Here is a 20347-nt window from a genome sequence, read left to right on the forward strand (position 1 = left end):
TACATACCACAGTTTTTCTTGAGTTTTTCCCCTTAGTTACGGCAGTTTAAACATTTACAATATGAAGGCCTTTTCAAGATGGCTCCTCTGCCAGTTCTCTGAGGCCAAAACTGCTTTCCCTCACTTCACATACACACTTGCTGTAGCCAGCAGCTCCCTGCCAGCCAATCAGATTGGATTACTGAGAGACAACCCTCCTCACTCTGAAGCCTAATGCAGGCATGCAGTGTGAAGGACCGCCCCTCCGTCTTCTGTTTATACTAATAGGAAGACAGACAAGCCCTAGCAACGGGAGCAGTGGAAAGGGACAGAGGACATTAACCGCCTCCGGACCGCCTAACGCAGGATCGCGTTCCGGAGGCGGCAGCCTGGTGCAGAGTCACGCATATACGCGTCATCTCGCGAGACGCGAGATTTCCTGTGAACGCGTGCTTACAGGCGCGCGCGTTCACAGGATCAGAAGGTAAGCGAGTGGATCTCCAGCCTGCCAGCGGCGATCGTTCGCTGGCAGCCTGGAGATGCGATTTTTTTAACCCCTAACAGGTATATTAGACGCTGTTTTGATAACAGCGTCTAATATACCTGCTACCTGGTCTTCTGGTGGTCCCTTTTGTTTGGATCGACCACCAGAGGACACAGGTAGCTCAGTAAAGTAGCACCAAACACCACTACACTACACCCCCCCTGTCACTTATTAACCCCTTATGAACCCCTGATCACCCCATATAGACTCCCTGATCACCCCCCTGACATTGATCACCCCCCTGTAAGGCTCCATTCAGATGTCCGTATGATTTTTACAAATCCACTGATACATGGATCGGATCCGCAAAACGCATACGGACGTCTGAATGGAGCCTTACAGGGGGGTGATCAATGACGGGGGGATCACCCCATATAGACTCCCTGATCACCCCCCTGTCATTGATCACCCCCCTGTCATTGATCACCCCCCTGTAAGGCTGCATTCAGATGTCCATATGTTTTTTACGGATCCACGGATACATGGATCGGATCCGCAAAACATACAGGCGTCTGAATGGAGCCTTACAGGGGGGTGATCACCCCATATAGACTCCCTGATCACCCCCCTGTCATTGATCACCCCCCTGTCATTGATCACCCCTCTGTAAGGCTGCATTCAGATGTCCTTATGATTTTTACGGATCCACTGATACATGGATCGGATCCGCAAAACACATACGGACATCTGAATGGAGCCTTATAGGGGGGTGATCAATGACAGGGGGGTGATCACCCCATATAGACTCTCTGATCAACCACCTGTCATTGATCACCCCCCTGTCATTGATCACCCCCCTGTAAGGCTGCATTCAGATGTCCGTATGATTTTTACGGATCCACTGATACATGGATCGGATCCGCAAAACACATACGGACATCTGAATGGAGCCTTACGGGGGGTGATCACCCCATATAGACTCCCTGATCACCCCCCTGTCATTGATCACCCCCCTGTCATTGATCACCCCCCTGTCATTGATCACCCCCCTGTAAGGCTGCATTCAGATGTCCGTATGATTTTTACGGATCCACTGATACATGGATCGGATCCGCAAAACACATACGGACATCTGAATGGAGCCTTATAGGGGGGTGATCAATGACAGGGGGGTGATCACCCCATATAGACTCCCTGATCACCCCCCTGTCATTGATCACCCCCCTGTCATTGATCACCCCCCTGTAAGGCTGCATTCAGATGTCCGTATGATTTTTACAGATCCACTGATACATGGATCGGATCCGCAAAACACATACGGACATCTGAATGGAGCCTTACAGGGGAATGATCACCCCATATAGACTCCCTGATCACCCCCCTGTCATTGATCACCCCCCTGTCATTGATCACCCCCCTGTCATTGATCACCCCCCTGTAAGGCTGCATTCAGATGTCCGTATGATTTTTACGGATCCACTGATACATGGATCGGATCCGCAAAACACATACGGACGTCTGAATGGAGCCTTACAGGGAGGTGATCACCCCATATAGACTCACTGATCACCCCCCTGTCATTGATCACCCCCCTGACATTGATCACCCCCCTGTCATTGATCACCCCCCTGTAAGGCTGCATTCAGATGTCCGTATGATTTTTACGGATCCACTGATACATGGATCGGATCTACAAAACACATACGGACATCTGAATGGAGCCTTACGGGGGGTGATCACCCCATATAGACTCCCTGATCACCCCCCTGTCATTGATCACCCCCCTGACATTGATCACCCCCCTGTCATTGATCACCCCCCTGTAAGGCTGCATTCAGATGTCCGTATGATTTTTACGGATCCACTGATACATGGAACGGATCCGCAAAACACATACGGACATCTGAATGGAGCCTTATAGGGGGGTGATCAATGACAGGGGGGTGATCACCCCATATAGACTCTCTGATCAACCACCTGTCATTGATCACCCCCCTGTCATTGATCACCCCCCTGTAAGGCTGCATTCAGATGTCCGTATGATTTTTACGGATCCACTGATACATGGATCGGATCCGCAAAACACATACGGACATCTGAATGGAGCCTTACGGGGGGTGATCACCCCATATAGACTCCCTGATCACCCCCCTGTCATTGATCACCCCCCTGACATTGATCACCCCCCTGTCATTGATCACCCCCCTGTAAGGCTGCATTCAGATGTCCGTATGATTTTTACGGATCCACTGATACATGGATCGGATCCGCAAAACACATACGGACATCTGAATGGAGCCTTACGGGGGGTGATCACCCCATATAGACTCCCTGATCACCCCCCTGTCATTGATCACCCCCCTGTCATTGATCACCCCCCTGTCATTGATCACCCCCCTGTAAGGCTGCATTCAGATGTCCGTATGATTTTTACGGATCCACTGCTACATGGATCGGATCCGCAAAACACATACGGACATCTGAATGGAGCCTTATAGGGGGGTGATCAATGACAGGGGGGTGATCACCCCATATAGACTCCCTGATCACCCCCCTGTCATTGATCACCCCCCTGTCATTGATCACCCCCCTGTAAGGCTGCATTCAGATGTCCGTATGATTTTTACAGATCCACTGATACATGGATCGGATCCGCAAAACACATACGGACATCTGAATGGAGCCTTACAGGGGAATGATCACCCCATATAGACTCCCTGATCACCCCCCTGTCATTGATCACCCCCCTGTCATTGATCACCCCCCTGTAAGGCTGCATTCAGATGTCCGTATGATTTTTACAGATCCACTGATACATGGATCGGATCCGCAAAACACATACGGACGTCTGAATGGAGCCTTACAGGGAGGTGATCACCCCATATAGACTCACTGATCACCCCCCTGTCATTGATCACCCCCCTGACATTGATCACCCCCCTGTCATTGATCACCCCCCTGTAAGGCTGCATTCAGATGTCCGTATGATTTTTACGGATCCACTGATACATGGATCGGATCTACAAAACACATACGGACATCTGAATGGAGCCTTACGGGGGGTGATCACCCCATATAGACTCCCTGATCACCCCCCTGTCATTGATCACCCCCCTGACATTGATCACCCCCCTGTCATTGATCACCCCCCTGTAAGGCTGCATTCAGATGTCCGCATGATTTTTACGGATCCACTGATACATGGAACGGATCCGCAAAACACATACGGACATCTGAATGGAGCCTTATAGGGGGGTGATCAATGACAGGGGGGTGATCACCCCATATAGACTTCCTGATCAACCCCCTGTCATTGATCACCCCCCTGTCATTGATCACCCCCCTGTAAGGCTGCATTCAGATGTCCGTATGATTTTTACAGATCCACTGATACATGGATCGGATCCGCAAAACACATACGGACATCTGAATGGAGCCTTACAGGGGAATGATCACCCCATATAGACTCCCTGATCACCCCCCTGTCATTGATCACCCCCCTGTAAGGCTGCATTCAGATGTCCGTATGATTTTTACGGATCCACTAATACATGGATCGGATCCGCAAAACACATACGGACGTCTGAATGGAGCCTTACAGGGAGGTGATCACCCCATATAGACTCCCTGATCACCCCCCTGTCATTGATCACCCCCCTTTCATTGATCACCCTCCTGTAAGGCTCCATTCAGACATTTTTTTGGCCCAAGTTAGCGGAAATTATTTTTTTTTTCTTACAAAGTCTCATATTCCACTAACTTGTGTCAAAAAATAAAATCTCACATGAACTCACCATACCCCTCACGGAATCCAAATGCGTAAAATTTTTTAGACATTTATATTCCAGACTTCTTCTCACGCTTTAGGGCCCCTAGAATGCCAGGGCAGTATAAATACCCCACATGTGACCCCATTTCGGAAAGAAGACACCCCAAGGTATTCCGTGAGGGGCATATTGAGTCCATGAAAGATTGAAATTTTTGTCCCAAGTTAGCGGAAAGGGAGACTTTGTGAGAAAAAAAAATAAAAAATCAATTTCCGCTAACTTGTGCCAAAAAAAATACATTTATATGAACTCGCCATGCCCCTCATTGAATACCTTGGGGTGTCTTCTTTCCAAAATGGGGTCACATGTGGGGTATTTATACTGCCCTGGCATTTTATACTGCCCTGGCAGTCTGGGATCCAAATGTCTAAAAATGCCCTCATAAAAGGAATGTGGGCCCCTTTGCGCATCTAGGCTGCAAAAAAGTGTCACACATCTGGTATCGCCGTACTCAGGAGAAGTTGGGCAATGTGTTTTGGGGTGTCATTTTACATATACCCATGCTGGGTGAGATAAATATCTTGGTCAAATGCCAACTTTGTATAAAAAATGGGAAAAGTTGTCTTTTGCCGAGACACCTTATTTTGGAAAGAAGACACCCCAAGGTATTCCGTGAGGGGCATGGCGAGTTCCTAGAATTTTATATTTTTTGTCACAAGTTAGCGGAAAATGATGATTTTTTTTTTCCTTACAAAGTCTCATATTCCACTAACTTGTGACAAAAAATAAAAACTTCCATGAACTCACTATGCCCATCACGAAATACCTTGGGGTGTCTTCTTTCCAAAATGGGGTCACTTGTGGGGTAGTTATACTGCCCTGGCATTTTAGGGGCCGAATGCGTGAGAAGTGGTTTGAAATCCAAATCTGTAAAAAATGGCCGGTGAAATCCGAAAGGTGCTCTTTGGAATGTGGGCCCCTTTGCCCACCTAGGCTGCAAAAAAGTGTCACACATGTGGTATCTCCGTACTCAGCAGAAGTTGGGCAATGTGTTTTGGGTGTCATTTTACATATACCCATGCTGGGTGAGATAAATATCTTGGTCAAATGCCAACTTTGTATAAAAAAATGGGAAAAGTTGTCTTTTGCCAAGATATTTCTCTCACCCAGCATGGGTATATGTAAAATGACACCCCAAAACACATTGCCCAACTTCTCCTGAGTAAGGGGATACCAGATGTGTGACACTTTTTTGCAGCCTAGGTGGGCAAAGGGGCCCACATTCCAAAGAGCACCTTTCGGATTTCACCGGCCATTTTTTACAGATTTTGATTTCAAACTACTTACCACACATTTGGGCCCCTAGAATGCCAGGGCAGTATAACTACCCCACAAGTGACCCCATTTTGGAAAGAAGACACCCCAAGGTATTCGCTGATGGGCATAGTGAGTTCATGGAAGTTTTTATTTTTTGTCACAAGTTAGTGGAATATGAGACTTTGTAAGAAAAAAAAAAAAATCATAATTTTCCACTAACTTGTGACAAAAAATAAAAAGTTCTATGAACTCACTATGCCCATCAGTGAATACCTTAGGGTGTCTACTTTCCGAAATGGGGTCATTTGTGGGGTGTTTGTACTGTCTGGCCATTGTAGAACCTCAGGAAACATGACAGGTGCTCAGAAAGTCAGAGCTGCTTCAAAAAGCGGAAATTTACATTTTTGTACCATAGTTTGTAAACGCTATAACTTTTACCCAAACCATTTTTTTTTTTTACCCAAACATTTTTTTTTTATCAAAGACATGTAGAACAATAAATTTTGAGAAAAATTTATATATGGATGTCGTTTTTTTTGCAAAATTTTACAACTGAAAGTGAAAAATGTCATTTTTTTGCAAAAAAATCGTTAAATTTCGATTAATAACAAAAAAAGTAAAAATGTCAGCAGCAATGAAATACCACCAAATGAAAGCTCTATTAGTGAGAAGAAAAGGAGGTAAAATTCATTTGGGTGGTAAGTTGCATGACCGAGCAATAAACGGTTAAAGTAGTGTAGGTCAGAAGTGTAAAAAGTGGCCTGGTCATTAAGGGTGTTTAAGCTATGGGGGCTGAGGTGGTTAATGAAAGCTGTTATTATAATGATCTTTTGACAATCATTGACAGACCAACTCAGGTATACATGCCTAGCTGTAATAAACTAGCAAATAAAAAAATATATGACAGTTACCCTTTAAAGTGATTTCCCAGTAAAAATGAATTTCTAACACGTTCCTGCAGCATGGCCCCTGAAACCAAAGAGTTAAACTTACCTGTTCCCCGCCGATTCGATCCTCTGCACTGCCCCTGCTGCCTCCATCTTACAGTCCCCACTCTGTTTTCACCTGGCAGTGCATGACCATGGTCACATACACCTCTCAAACCAATGACTGGCTTCAGCGGTGATGTGGCCACAAGCAGCGTGTCTAGGGTGGCCACTGGCTTTAACCCAGCCGGCCACGCCCCCACACCAGCCGGGGGAAAAAACGGGGGGGAAGAACTTTTGGAGGGGCCAGGGGTGTTCTGGAGGGGCTCGCGGTGTCCTGGAGCCAGCCAGTCTCCTCTTCAGTGAAGGGGGGACTGCTGGGGTTAATAACTACTGTGAATGGGGGACTGCTGAAAGGGGTTAATAACTACTATGAAGGCCCTCCACAGTAGTTATTAATCCCTTTCAGCAGTCCCCCATTCACAGAATTTATTAACCCCTTTCAGTCCCCCACAGGTGCACTAAACCCTGCTCCACCTATGCAGCTCTTACGTGTCCGTGCAGCGCAGGCTATATCCAACCACCAAAGATCCCGGCGCCTGGCAGAGAGAGAGAGAGTGGCGATGTGATGCAGCCGATGATGGGGTGACTGGCACAGTTAGGGTACTTTCACACTTGCGTTAAAGTTTTCCAGTATTGAGTTCCGTCCTAGGGGCTCAATACTGACAAAAAACTGATCAGTTTTATCCTAATGCATTCTGAATGGAGAGCAATCCGTTCAGGATGCATCAGGATGTCTTCAGTTCAGTCACTCTTATGGCATTTGGCCGGAGAAAATACCGCAGCATGCTGCGGTATTTTCTCCGTCCAAAATTCCAGAAGACTCGCGGGGATGATTTTCCATTGAAATGCATTAATGTCGGGTCCGACACTAAGTGTTCCGAAAAAACGGATCCGGTTTTCCGGTCTGCCCATTTGCAGACCTTTAGAAATGCAAAAAAAAAAAATACCACATCCGTTTATCCAGATGACACCGGACAGACGGATCCGGTGTTTCAATGCATTTGTTAGACGGATCTGCATCTGGATCCATCTACAAATGCTATCTGTTTGCACACGGATTTCCGGATCCGGCAGGCAGTTCCGTACCCTAAGCGTGTCACCACTGAAGCCAGTGATTGACTGGAGTGATGTATGTGACCATGTCCATGCACTGACTGGTGTAAACAGCACAGGAACCAGAAGATGGAGGCAATGGGAACAGCGCAAAGGACCAGGGCGGCTGGGAGCAGGTAAGTTTGAATCTTCTATTTCAGGGGCCATGCTGCAGGAACTTGTTAAAAAATCATTTTTACAGTAAAAAGTGGTGACATTTCTTTCCTTCCTGCCTCCTATTCATAAATAAGCGCTTTCCTTCACTGCATTGGACGGCGCTAATTGGTATTACCACCTCCTGCCCCCCAGTTACAGGCGCCATGTAATAACCAGTAAACACTTTCCCTTACTAGTGGGGAAAGCGCTTATGGGTTAACACTTTAATAACCAGGCCTGAACAGACACTTTTTTTGTGATTTAGTGCTTGTGGTGGTTCAAAAGTTTTGAATTTTTTTATGTTTTATGTGTTGGGACTACTAAAATAATTTTTAAAACAATTTTTTACTTGACACATAGGGCCTTATAAATTATTTTTTTGTTTAATTTGGGGGAAAAACTGTACAAAACATTTTTAAAAAGTATATATTTTTTTCAAACTATTGCTCCTTATTCTTTATGCAAACTGACACCAAAATAAATTATTATAATTAGTTCCTTATTTTGTGTCGGTCATTTTGTTATATAATATGTATGGTTTTACCATTCACGTGATAATGGTTTTGGTTGGTGTGGCTGTTATTTCTTTTATGTATTTTATTATTTATACATTTTTTATATATTTCTGATACAAAATATATCCCCCAAGAGGTAATAAAAAGACCTTTGGGGGATACTGAAATTTTTTGTAAATTTTTCACTTTTTCCTATTTGTATTTTATTAATATTTTATTGTATTAATTTTTTTAAATATATTTTTGACACATAAAATGTCCCCCAAGGGATCATAAAAAGCTTGTTGGTGGACAGTGAACACTCTTATATTTAGCAATTTTTCCTTTTTCTTTTTTTATTTGTATTTTTATTTATTTTTTTATAATTTTCTATTATTTTGCCACATCATATTTTATTTTATTTTTTCTTTCAATTGTGTTTTAATATATTTTTTGTTTTTATTTTTTTTAATAATTTTTGAACTTTTCTTTTTTTTTATTTATTTTTTTCACATAATTTGTCCCTAAGAGGTCACTGAAAGATCTTTGGGAGACAATAGGAGTTTTTTTGCATCCAAAAGTGCCCCAGTTACAGGGGAAATCAGCCTGCTGTGGGGGCTGAGCAGGGTCTCTGCGCTCCTCTGTCCCCCAGCCTGGTCCACCCTGCATAGCGCAGCGCTTACCTATCTGAGAAGGCAGAATCGCTGATACACTGCCTCTGCCTTCTCCTCGGGTCTCGTGCTGTCACTGACAGCTGAGGACCCGTCCTGCTCCTGCTACAGTGCTGTAATGCGCTGTCGTGTGGCGCTCATGGCAGAAACACAGCTGATCGCACGATCATCTGTGTTTCTGTCCAGGAAGACGGGGGCTGCAAACTTTGGCTCTGGGGCGGGCCGCACGTTGTGCACCCCTGCTTTAGAAGGTCCAGATTTTCGCTTCCCCTATCTACGATTGCTCAGTGTCTATGTTTTGCTTCCTCTAGATCCAAGACAGTTGATTTTGATATATACATGACTATCTAGATAACTGTGCACAAATGAATGAGTGATTCAAGAAAGTAAGTGGTGGACTTTCAGGACGCCATTGGGGTGAGAGTTTTAAACTAGATAATTTAAGGCTGGAAATCTCTGGATCCATGTGAGGTACAGGGCTGGTTCTATCTTTGTTAGAAAGAGATGGCAATGTACGATAAAATGTCAGATTTTTTTTTTTTTTAACCTTAATTATGGGATAACCCTTTAAAGTGGATTGGTGGTAACCTTTGTTGCTCCAAGGGAGATAAATGAAGTTAGAGGGGTTCGCACTATGCTACTTATGCATAAGGCAATGTTGTTGGAAGGATTGTCTACAAGGTAAGGCCTTACCATTTCTCCAGGGCCTCCAGGATCTCCATTGTCACCTTTATCCCCCTTTCTTCCTCTTTCGCCAGCAGAACCACGATCACCCTGAAAAGTTTAACAGTCTCACATTAGAAAAGTCCTTGATCTACTTTTTTTTATTTTTACATAAGATTTTGTGTTTTTCAACAACAATAATACAACATCTTTGAGGAGGAGCATTGTTATTCTTAGTTTAAAGAAGTTCTGTAAATTTCCAAATTGATGTCATAGGCTTATTCTACCAGTGCGAGGTATAGTAGGTGAAGGTCCAACAGCTGGGAACATATGAAATAGTCCACTCATTGTTATGATCGGTTTGGGTCTCATTGGTCGTGCTTGCACTGGTCATACAGAAACCCCCTAATTAAGAGGTAATGTAAATAAAATTTGACCTGACCTTCGGCCCTAGAAGTCCCTCTCCCTGAAGTCCACGTGATCCTGGCAAACCTTGAACTCCTTGTTCTCCCTTAAAACAGAATAAAACCATGCATGTATACATTTACTTGTGAAACAAAAATGTTAGAAAGTTGTAAAGAGTTATGAAGAAGAATAAAAAATATTATTTGCGTTTGATGGGCTCGTACTTTAAAAGTCCTGACAAAAAAGAGAACATTGGGTTAAGTGTATTCCTTACCTTTGATCCCTGTATGCCTTCTCCTGGAGGACCCTGGGGACCTGGTAATCCTGTTTTTCCCACATTTCCCTTAAAAACAGTATTTATATGAATGAAATATGAAGCATATCATAAGCCAGGAATTACAAAACACTGTAGTAATTTGTAGCAATATTGAGAATTTTAGATTTGACATTTTTAACCCCTTCATGCTCAGTGCCAGTATTATTATGTGCTGTAATAGTATGTCACAGTGCAGGCTGAGGAGCTGTGCCCATGCTCTTGCTTGTCAGCTGTATTATGTCAGCAGTTTTACTCCTCAGATGCCACGGTTAATAGCAACTGCAGCATCTAAGCGGTTAGGAAGAGAGCTCTTTCTGTCCTTCAATCGGCACCCTGAAAAATAAATTGTGGTGTGCCAAGTATTTGGCATGGCAGCCGGGGGCCTTCTCAAGGCCTGGCAGAATGTGACAGACCGTCTGTATGATTGACTATGCACTGTACTACAACATTACAATGTTTAATACAGGTGTTCCAAAGACTGCAGGTTCAAGTTCTCTAAGGGGACAATTTTTTTAAAAAAAATAACATTTTCAAAATATGAAAAAACAAATATTAAAAAAAAAAAAAAAAAATATATATATATATATATATATATAAAAAGAAAATCCAGCGGGAGCACCAGCCTGGACGATGGGTGCAATATCCAAAGGCGGACAACGGCAATCCCCAATAGTATAATAGAGAAAGCAGGACTGCACTCCGGATTGTGATGAAAATCAAAGCAGTTTTATTCACCCATATTGTGGCAAATCTTGCGACGTTTCAGCTCATACGAGCCTTTCTCAAGCATAGAGACAGTGAAAGTGAACACATATAAAGCGTTACAAGAAGTGTCACACCCATAAGGGTGTGGTTACAATCAACTTAAATTGCAAGCATATGATACAAATATAAAGTGCATGTTTATCAAAGTGACTAGTGTCATACGTTCTATATTATCAGGATACAATCCCTTTTACATAGAGCGAAACATATACAAAACTTTTGTTCCAATTAGAATAATATAATAGTGACAACATACTGAATAAGGATCCCAGAAGTGAAACCAGGAAAGCCATGGAGCCCACATATACCGTCACGTTCCCTTGGCGTCTTGATCTCCTCAATGCGCATGACCAGGATGACGACATTGTGTGAATCACAATATGAGAATAGTGCGCATGCGCTCTGTAAAGTAACAACTAATAACGCCATCTTTCTTTAGGGAGGATTGCCCTATATCTCCGTTCACATCCATCACATAGATAATAACTGGACCGAGTATGTGCCCAAAACAGTGACTATAGAACGGAATACATAGAGAGTGTGTAGCGGACCGCAGCAGGGATCTCCTACAAATACCAGCATTAGGACCGGGATCCCCACCTCTCTGAAGGGACACCGGACCATGGGGCCATGTATGCCGGAGGGGGACATCTTCATGAACCCCGCCGACAGCCGAAACCCACTTGCTGGAAAAAATGCGGTTATAGAGGGGTTATCCCTCACAATTGCAGAGACAGCAGCGCACTAAAACTTAATGGTACGTCTGGAGTGGCGCGTAGAGGATGAGATGCTGTAATTGGTACTGGGCTGCATCGCTTCCAACAGGCTACAGTCCGGGGATCCAAATCCAACACTGTGAAGATTAAAAACTCTAAAAGGCAAAAAGAAATATAGATAAATTAGTTTCAAGGTTCATGTTCTATTGTAGTTACAGTTACATATAATTCTTTCACAATTCTCCTGCACTATTACATGTATGGGGAAAGTGAATCACATACATCCATGGAAAGCGAGGGCGAGCAACACATCAACAGACATCTACCTGAACTCAACATTTAAGCCTCTTGGGTGCAAGCTATCCAAATCGTATATCCACCGCAATTCTCTTTTTTTCAAAATTGCTAAACGGTCTCCGCCTCTTCTAGGAAGCACAACATGATCTAAAATCCAGCATCTCAGATCCCGCTCGGTGTGCCCTAGGGATCTAAAATGTCTGGAAACTGGTAGATCGACACGTTTCTTTCTTATCGAATTCCTATGGTTGTTCAATCTCAATTTTAATTCTGTGGACGTTTCACCAATATATATTAGGTCACAGGGGCATGCTAGCACATAGATTACATAAGATGATGAGCAATTTAGGTGAAATTTGATGGGATATTCCTTATGTGTAGAGGGATGTATGAAGGATCTGGATTTGCATATATAGCGGCAATTAACGCAATTGAGACACGGATAGCAACCATGTCCCGACTGTGACAATGTTCGCTGTACACTAATTTTCTTGGGGCCTACATCCGCTCTAACTAAATGATCCTTAATGTTTTGAAAAGTCAAAACATTAAGGATCATTTAGTTAGAGCGGATGTAGGCCCCAAGAAAATTAGTGTACAGCGAACATTGTCACAGTCGGGACATGGTTGCTATCCGTGTCTCAATTGCGTTAATTGCCGCTATATATGCAAATCCAGATCCTTCATACATCCCTCTACACATAAGGAATATCCCATCAAATTTCACCTAAATTGCTCATCATCTTATGTAATCTATGTGCTAGCATGCCCCTGTGACCTAATATATATTGGTGAAACGTCCACAGAATTAAAATTGAGATTGAACAACCATAGGAATTCGATAAGAAAGAAACGTGTCGATCTACCAGTTTCCAGACATTTTAGATCCCTAGGGCACACCGAGCGGGATCTGAGATGCTGGATTTTAGATCATGTTGTGCTTCCTAGAAGAGGCGGAGACCGTTTAGCAATTTTGAAAAAAAGAGAATTGCGGTGGATATACGATTTGGATAGCTTGCACCCAAGAGGCTTAAATGTTGAGTTCAGGTAGATGTCTGTTGATGTGTTGCTCGCCCTCGCTTTCCATGGATGTATGTGATTCACTTTCCCCATACATGTAATAGTGCAGGAGAATTGTGAAAGAATTATATGTAACTGTAACTACAATAGAACATGAACCTTGAAACTAATTTATCTATATTTCTTTTTGCCTTTTAGAGTTTTTAATCTTCACAGTGTTGGATTTGGATCCCCGGACTGTAGCCTGTTGGAAGCGATGCAGCCCAGTACCAATTACAGCATCTCATCCTCTACGCGCCACTCCAGACGTACCATTAAGTTTTAGTGCGCTGCTGTCTCTGCAATTGTGAGGGATAACCCCTCTATAACCGCATTTTTTCCAGCAAGTGGGTTTCGGCTGTCGGCGGGGTTCATGGAGATGTCCCCCTCCGGCATACATGGCCCCATGGTCCGGTGTCCCTTCCGAGAGGTGGGGATCCCGGTCCTAATGCTGGTATTTGTAGGAGATCCCTGCTGCGGTCCGCTACACACTCTCTATGTATTCCGTTCTACACTGCGTGCAGAATTATTAGGCAAATGAGTATTTTGACCACATCATCCTCTTTATGCATGTTGTCTTACTCCAAGCTGTATAGGCTCGAAAGCCTACTACCAATTAAGCATATTAGGTGATGTGCATCTCTGTAATGAGAAGGAGTGTGGTCTAATGACATCAACACCCTATATTAGGTGTGCATAATTATTAGGCAACTTCCTTTCCTTTGGCAAAATGGGTCAAAAGAAGGACTTGACAGGCTCAGAAAAGTCAAAAATAGTGAGATATCTTGCAGAGGGATGCAGCACTCTTAAAATTGCAAAGCTTCTGAAGCGTGATCATCGAACAATCAAGCGTTTCATTCAAAATAGTCAACAGGGTCGCAAGAAGCGTGTGGAAAAACCAAGGCGCAAAATAACTGCCCATGAACTGAGAAAAGTCAAGCGTGCAGCTGCCAAGATGCCACTTGCCACCAGTTTGGCCATATTTCAGAGCTGCAACATCACTGGAGTGCCCAAAAGCACAAGGTGTGCAATACTCAGAGACATGGCCAAGGTAAGAAAGGCTGAAAGACGACCACCACTGAACAAGATACACAAGCTGAAACGTCAAGACTGGGCCAAGAAATGTCTCAAGACTGATTTTTCTAAGGTTTTATGGACTGATGAAATGAGAGTGAGTCTTGATGGGCCAGATGGATGGGCCCGTGGCTGGATTGGTAAAGGGCAGAGAGCTCCAGTCCGACTCAGACGCCAGCAAGGTGGAGGTGGAGTACTGGTTTGGGCTGGTATCATCAAAGATGAGCTTGTGGGGCCTTTTCGGGTTGAGGATGGAGTCAAGCTCAACTCCCAGTCCTACTGCCAGTTTCTGGAAGACACCTCCTTCAAGCAGTGGTACAGGAAGAAGTCTGCATCCTTCAAGAAAAACATGATTTTCATGCAGGACAATGCTCCATCACACGCGTCCAAGTACTCCACAGCGTGGCTGGCAAGAAAGGGTATAAAAGAAGAAAATCTAATGACATGGCCTCCTTGTTCACCTGATCTGAACCCCATTGAGAACCTGTGGTCCATCATCAAATGTGAGATTTACAAGGAGGGAAAACAGTACACCTCTCTGAACAGTGTCTGGGAGGCTGTGGTTGCTGCTGCACGCAATGTTGATGGTGAACAGATCAAAACACTGACAGAATCCATGGATGGCAGGCTTTTGAGTGTCCTTGCAAAGAAAGGTGGCTATATTGGTCACTGATTTGTTTTTGTTTTGTTTTTGAATGTCAGAAATGTATATTTGTGAATGTTGAGATGTTATATTGGTTTCACTGGTAAAAATAAATAATTGAAATGGGTATATATTTGTTTTTTGTTAAGTTGCCTAATAATTATGCACAGTAATAGTCACCTGCACACACAGATATCCCCCTAAAATAGCTAAAACTAAAAACAAACTAAAAACTACTTCCAAAAATATTCATCTTTGATATTAATGAGTTTTTTGGGTTCATTGAGAACATGGTTGTTGTTCAATAATAAAATGAATCCTCAAAAATACAACTTGCCTAATAATTCTGCACTCCCTGTATAGTCACTGTTTTAGGCACATACTCGGTCCAGTTATTATCTATGTGATGGATGTGAACGGAGATATAGGGCAATCCTCCCTAAAGAAAGATGGCGTTGTTAGTTGTTACTTTACAGAGCGCATGCGCACTATTCTCATATTGTGATTCACACGATGTCGTCATCCTGGTCATGCGCATTGAGGAGATCAAGACGCCAAGGGAACGTGACGGTATATGTGGGCTCCATGGCTTTCCTGGTTTCACTTCTGGGATCCTTATTCAGTATGTTGTCACTATTATATTATTCTAATTGGAACAAAAGTTTTGTATATGTTTCGCTCTATGTAAAAGGGATTGTATCCTGATAATATAGAACGTATGACACTAGTCACTTTGATAAACATGCACTTTATATTTGTATCATATGCTTGCAATTTAAGTTGATTGTAACCACACCCTTATGGGTGAGACACTTCTTGTAACGCTTTATATGTGTTCACTTTCACTGTCTCTATGCTTGAGAAAGGCTCGTATGAGCTGAAACGTCGCAAGATTTGCCACAATATGGGTGAATAAAACTGCTTTGATTTTCATCACAATCCGGAGTGCAGTCCTGCTTTCTCTATTATATATATATATATATATATACATACATACATACATACAGTGTGTATATATATGTATAGTACAAATGTGTGTGTGGCTGAACCATACTTATTTGAGCACCTGCATCCTGCTGGTGAGCAAGTGAGCCACCCTATTCACTCAAATATTTATATATGTTTCATATATAGGGATAGCTGTTTCAGAGTAGCTTGGGAAATGGAAACTGGCGCCGGATCTACTTTAAATGGGTTTGCGTTACAGATGGGATGCATGCTCCCATTGTGTCACCTGAAGGGCAGTCTATGTCATACTGGTTGCTATAAGGATGAACGTGGTTACCTATCAGTTTCCCTCGCTAGCATTTCCATAGCTATACACTTTTGGGTACATTCTTTTGAGGGGTTGTCCACCTATGTTGTGCTTTTTTTCAGACCATCCTGCGTCGCTGAATCTACGTTGGTGAGCGTACTTACCTCATCCCCAGCTCCGTCGCTCCCCCTTGTCCGCCTCTGTTCCTGGGTCTACCCACGTCAACATGCTGTATGTAAACAGCCAATGACTGGTTGCGGCGGTCACATGACCCACGTCAAACAGGAAGTTGATACGAGGAGACCCTGGACCTGTGGCGCACAAGGGGGAGTGATGGAGCTTGAACTCAGCAGCAGGAATCAGATACTGTAAGTATGATGACCACCATGGGTCTGGCCACGCTGGTGGGTCTGGAGAAAAGCACAACAAAGGTGGACAACCCCTTTAAGGCTGGTGTTTTGTATGCCAATCTTAATCTCTGCCCTGCCGGCGTGAGATGCAACACAGTTATTAAGTCCACTCTTCCTAATAATTATGGCAGGTCCATGTGCCAGAATTCAAATCTATATCACTACGGGACCTGGTGAAGATTTCAGGTATATTTTACACCAGTTTCTTGGCATAGATTAGAATAAATGTGCCGGGCCAGCTATGCCTGTCCCCGCACCACCTGCCTTTGAGAAAACTGGTGAACAGGGAACAAAACTTTGCACAAGGAGGTGTGCACCAAACTTTTTGACGCCATTTGGCATTCAGGATGTGATGTCCCTCCAGAGGTAAAAACCTCAAGAAATTTAGATATGAGACATGCCGTGATTCTCTGCCACACAGTTGACACACAGGTTTCTGTAATGCTCTTCATCTAAATTTAACGTAAAAAGAAAATGCGGTGAATTTTGAAAGTTTTCTTACCTTAGGTCCTGGCAGTCCTTCACCAGGAGGACCGGACACACCAATAGGGCCTCTGAAACCTGGGTCTCCCTATAAATAAATACATTCGTAAATAAGGTGACAAAATAGTGTTATTACGTTTCTACGTCTGATTCTGATAAACCCCACAATACATGGTACAATGTAGCCGTTTATCTGAATTGAATCACAATCACGCAATTCGGGCTCACGTGTAAATGCCAAATTGTCACGTCTGTATGTGAGCAACAAGAGCATACACAGTGAATAAGCTACTGACCGGACCCAAACTAGGGAGGATAAAGGGTGACCCCTGTCCGACCCTAAAAGCTCTCCCTATGCTGCTAAGCACATGTCCAGATCCAAATGGTGGATCGAGACATGCCCGCGTACCTAAGGCTGATGACCACTGTAACCCCTACAATAGTGGAAGGGGCATGGCCACCGGTGCCCTGCTCAGAATATGGACGGAACCGGGGTCGCCTCGGATCCAGTCAGAAAACAAACAGAAACACACAATGTCTGCACACTTAACTGAAGGAGCTGCAGCAGCAGTGAAGACAGATCCAAAGTCAGCAGACACTATCCGAAGTACTTGCTACAGCAGAACTCAGGTCCATAGAAAGATAACACACAAGTAAAGATACTCAAGCGAGAGATACAGCTCAAATGAAAAGTATAATCCACACCCTACAAAGGAGGAGGGGTGATTTAAAGGCAGAGAAATCAAACACAGGAGGGACAGCTGGGAGGAAGTAAAGACCTCAACACAGGGGCGGAGAAACAGAGCAGAGGGAACTCCTCCAAGCTCTAGTAGTGACATCCTCACAGGGGTGGAGAAACAGAGCTGTGAGAACGTCTCAAAGCTCTGGTAGTGACATTTCCCCCCCCCCCCCCCTCTACGGGTGGACTCCGGACACCCAGGACCCACCCTCTCAGGATGAGCCCTATGAAATGCCCTGATGAGGCGAGTGGCTTTAATGTCCGACACCGGGACCCACATCCTCTCCTCAGGACCATAACCCTTCCAATGAACGAGGCACTGAAGAGAACCGCGGACAATGCGAGAGTCCACAATTCTGGAAACCTCAAACTCCAGATTGCCATCAACCAAAATCGGAGGAGGAGGCAAAGAGGAGGGTACAGTGGGCTGGACATATGGTTTTAAGAGAGATCTGTGAAATACATTATGTATCTTCCAAACCCGTGGAAGATCAAGACGGAAGGCAACAGGATTGACGACTGACAAGATTTTATAAGGCCCAATAAACTTGGGACCCAATTTCCAGGAGGGAACCTTCAGTTTAATATTTCTTGTAGACAACCACACCAGATCACCCACATTCAGGTCTGGACCAGGCACACGTCTCTTATCAGCAACACGCTTATATTTCTCACTCATCTTTCTAAGATTACTCTGAATCTTTTGCCAAATGGTAGACAAAGACGAGGAAAATCTCTCCTCCTCAGGCAAACCAGAAGGAGCCCCTCCCGAGAATGTCCCAAACTGCGGATGGAACCCATATGCACCAAAGAATGGTGACTTATCAGAAGATTCCTGACGACGGTTGTTCAGAGCAAACTCAGCCAGAGGGAGAAATGAACACCAATCCTCCTGGTTCTCTGCCACAAAACAGCGCAAATATGTCTCCAGATTCTGATTGACACGTTCAGTCTGACCATTCGACTGTGGATGAAAAATCAGAAGAGAAGGACAGCCGAACCCCCAGGCGAGAACAGAAAGCCTTCCAGAATCTGGACACAAACTGCGTGCCTCTATCGGAAACAATATCAGAGGGAATGCCATGCAATTTAAGAATATGGTCGACAAAAGCTTGCGCCAACATTTTAGCATTGGGTAAACCAGGGAAGGGTACGAAATGAGCCATCTTGCTAAAACCGTCCACCACCACCAGGATCACCGACTTCCCTGAGGAACGAGGAAGATCCGTGATAAAGTCCATGGACAGGTGTGAAGAACAGAGACCATCTGGCCTGTCTCGGATTCATACGCTTGGCCGACTCCACGTACGCCAGATTCTTATGGTCGGTAAAAACGGTGATAGGGTGCCTGCCCCCCTCCAACCAATGGCGCCATTCCTCGAAAGCCAACTTGATGGCCAACAACTCCCTATCTCCCACATCATAGTTTTTCTCTGCCGGGGAGAGTTTTTTAGAGAAAAAGGCACAGGGTCGCCATTTGGCAGGAGAAGGACCCTGGGACAATACCGCACCCACACCCACCTCGGAAGCATCCACCTCAACAATAAAAGGTAAGGAAACATCGGGATGCACCAAGATGGGAGCAGACGCAAAACTTTCTTTAATCTTAGAAAAATCCGCCCCCTTTTTTGTCATGTCAGTGAGGGGTTTGACAACAGAGGAATAATTCAAAATGAACTTTCTGTAATAGTTCGCAAAACCCAGAAAGCGCATCAAAGCCTTCTGATTCTCAGGAAGCTCCCACTTAAGCACAGCACGGACCTTCTCCGGATCCATGCGAAAACCAGAAGCAGAGAGGAGAAAACCCAGAAATTGAATCTCCGATACCATAAAAACACATTTCTCCAGCTTGGCGTACAATTTATTTTCCCGCAGAATCCGCAGAACCTGAAAAAGATGATCCTGATGGGTCTGAACATCAGGGGAAAAAATCTAAATATCATCAATATACACCAATACAAATTTCCCCATTAAATGGTAGAAAATACTGTTAACAAAATGCTGAAAGACGGCCGGAGCATTCATCAGGCCGAAAGGCATAACGAGATTCTCGAAATGCCCGTTAGGGGTATTAAAGTCCGTTTTCCATTCATCCCCCTCTCTGACCCTGACTAGGTTGTACGCGCCTCTCAAATCCAATTTGGAAAAAACCTTGGCCCCAACAATTTGGTTGAAGAGGTCCGGGATCAGAGGAAGGGGATCGCGAATCGTGATACGGTTCAGCTCCCTAAAATCTAGGCAAGGTCTCAGAGAGCCATCTTTTTTTTTTAACAAAAAAAAAACCAGCGGCAACAGGTGATTTTGAGGGACGAATATGCCCCTTATCGAGACTCTCAGAGATATAGGTTCGCATTGCGATTCTTTCCGGTTGTGAGAGATTGTAGAGGCGTGCTTTTGGCAGCTTGGCGCCGGGAATGAGGTTAATGGGACAGTCAAACTCCCGGTGAGGAGGTAGCTCCTGAACACCGCTCTCGGAAAACACGTCCGAGAAATCAGAGAGAAATGATGGCACAGTTTTAGTAGACACCTCTGCCAAAGTCGCTGTGAGACAATTCTCTCTACAAAACTCACTC

The 20347-nt window shown here is 44.3% G+C and overlaps 1 protein-coding gene across 1 annotated transcript in view; it reads right to left on the reverse strand.

Annotated features, from left to right (window-relative positions):
* COL28A1 (collagen type XXVIII alpha 1 chain) overlaps positions 1–20347 on the reverse strand; it is a 67948-nt gene that overhangs the window by 12311 nt on the left and 35290 nt on the right. The window contains exons 25-28 of the mRNA XM_040441513.1: positions 17055–17123; positions 10292–10360; positions 10055–10123; positions 9643–9723 (exon numbers count right to left, since the gene is read on the reverse strand). Coding sequence (XP_040297447.1) covers positions 9643–9723; positions 10055–10123; positions 10292–10360; positions 17055–17123 — 288 coding nt within the window. The remainder of the gene's footprint in view (positions 1–9642; positions 9724–10054; positions 10124–10291; positions 10361–17054; positions 17124–20347) is intronic.

The sequence above is a fragment of the Bufo bufo genome, chromosome 7 (genome assembly GCF_905171765.1).
Source record: "Bufo bufo chromosome 7, aBufBuf1.1, whole genome shotgun sequence".
In the NCBI taxonomy this organism is placed as follows: Eukaryota; Metazoa; Chordata; class Amphibia; order Anura; family Bufonidae; genus Bufo; species Bufo bufo.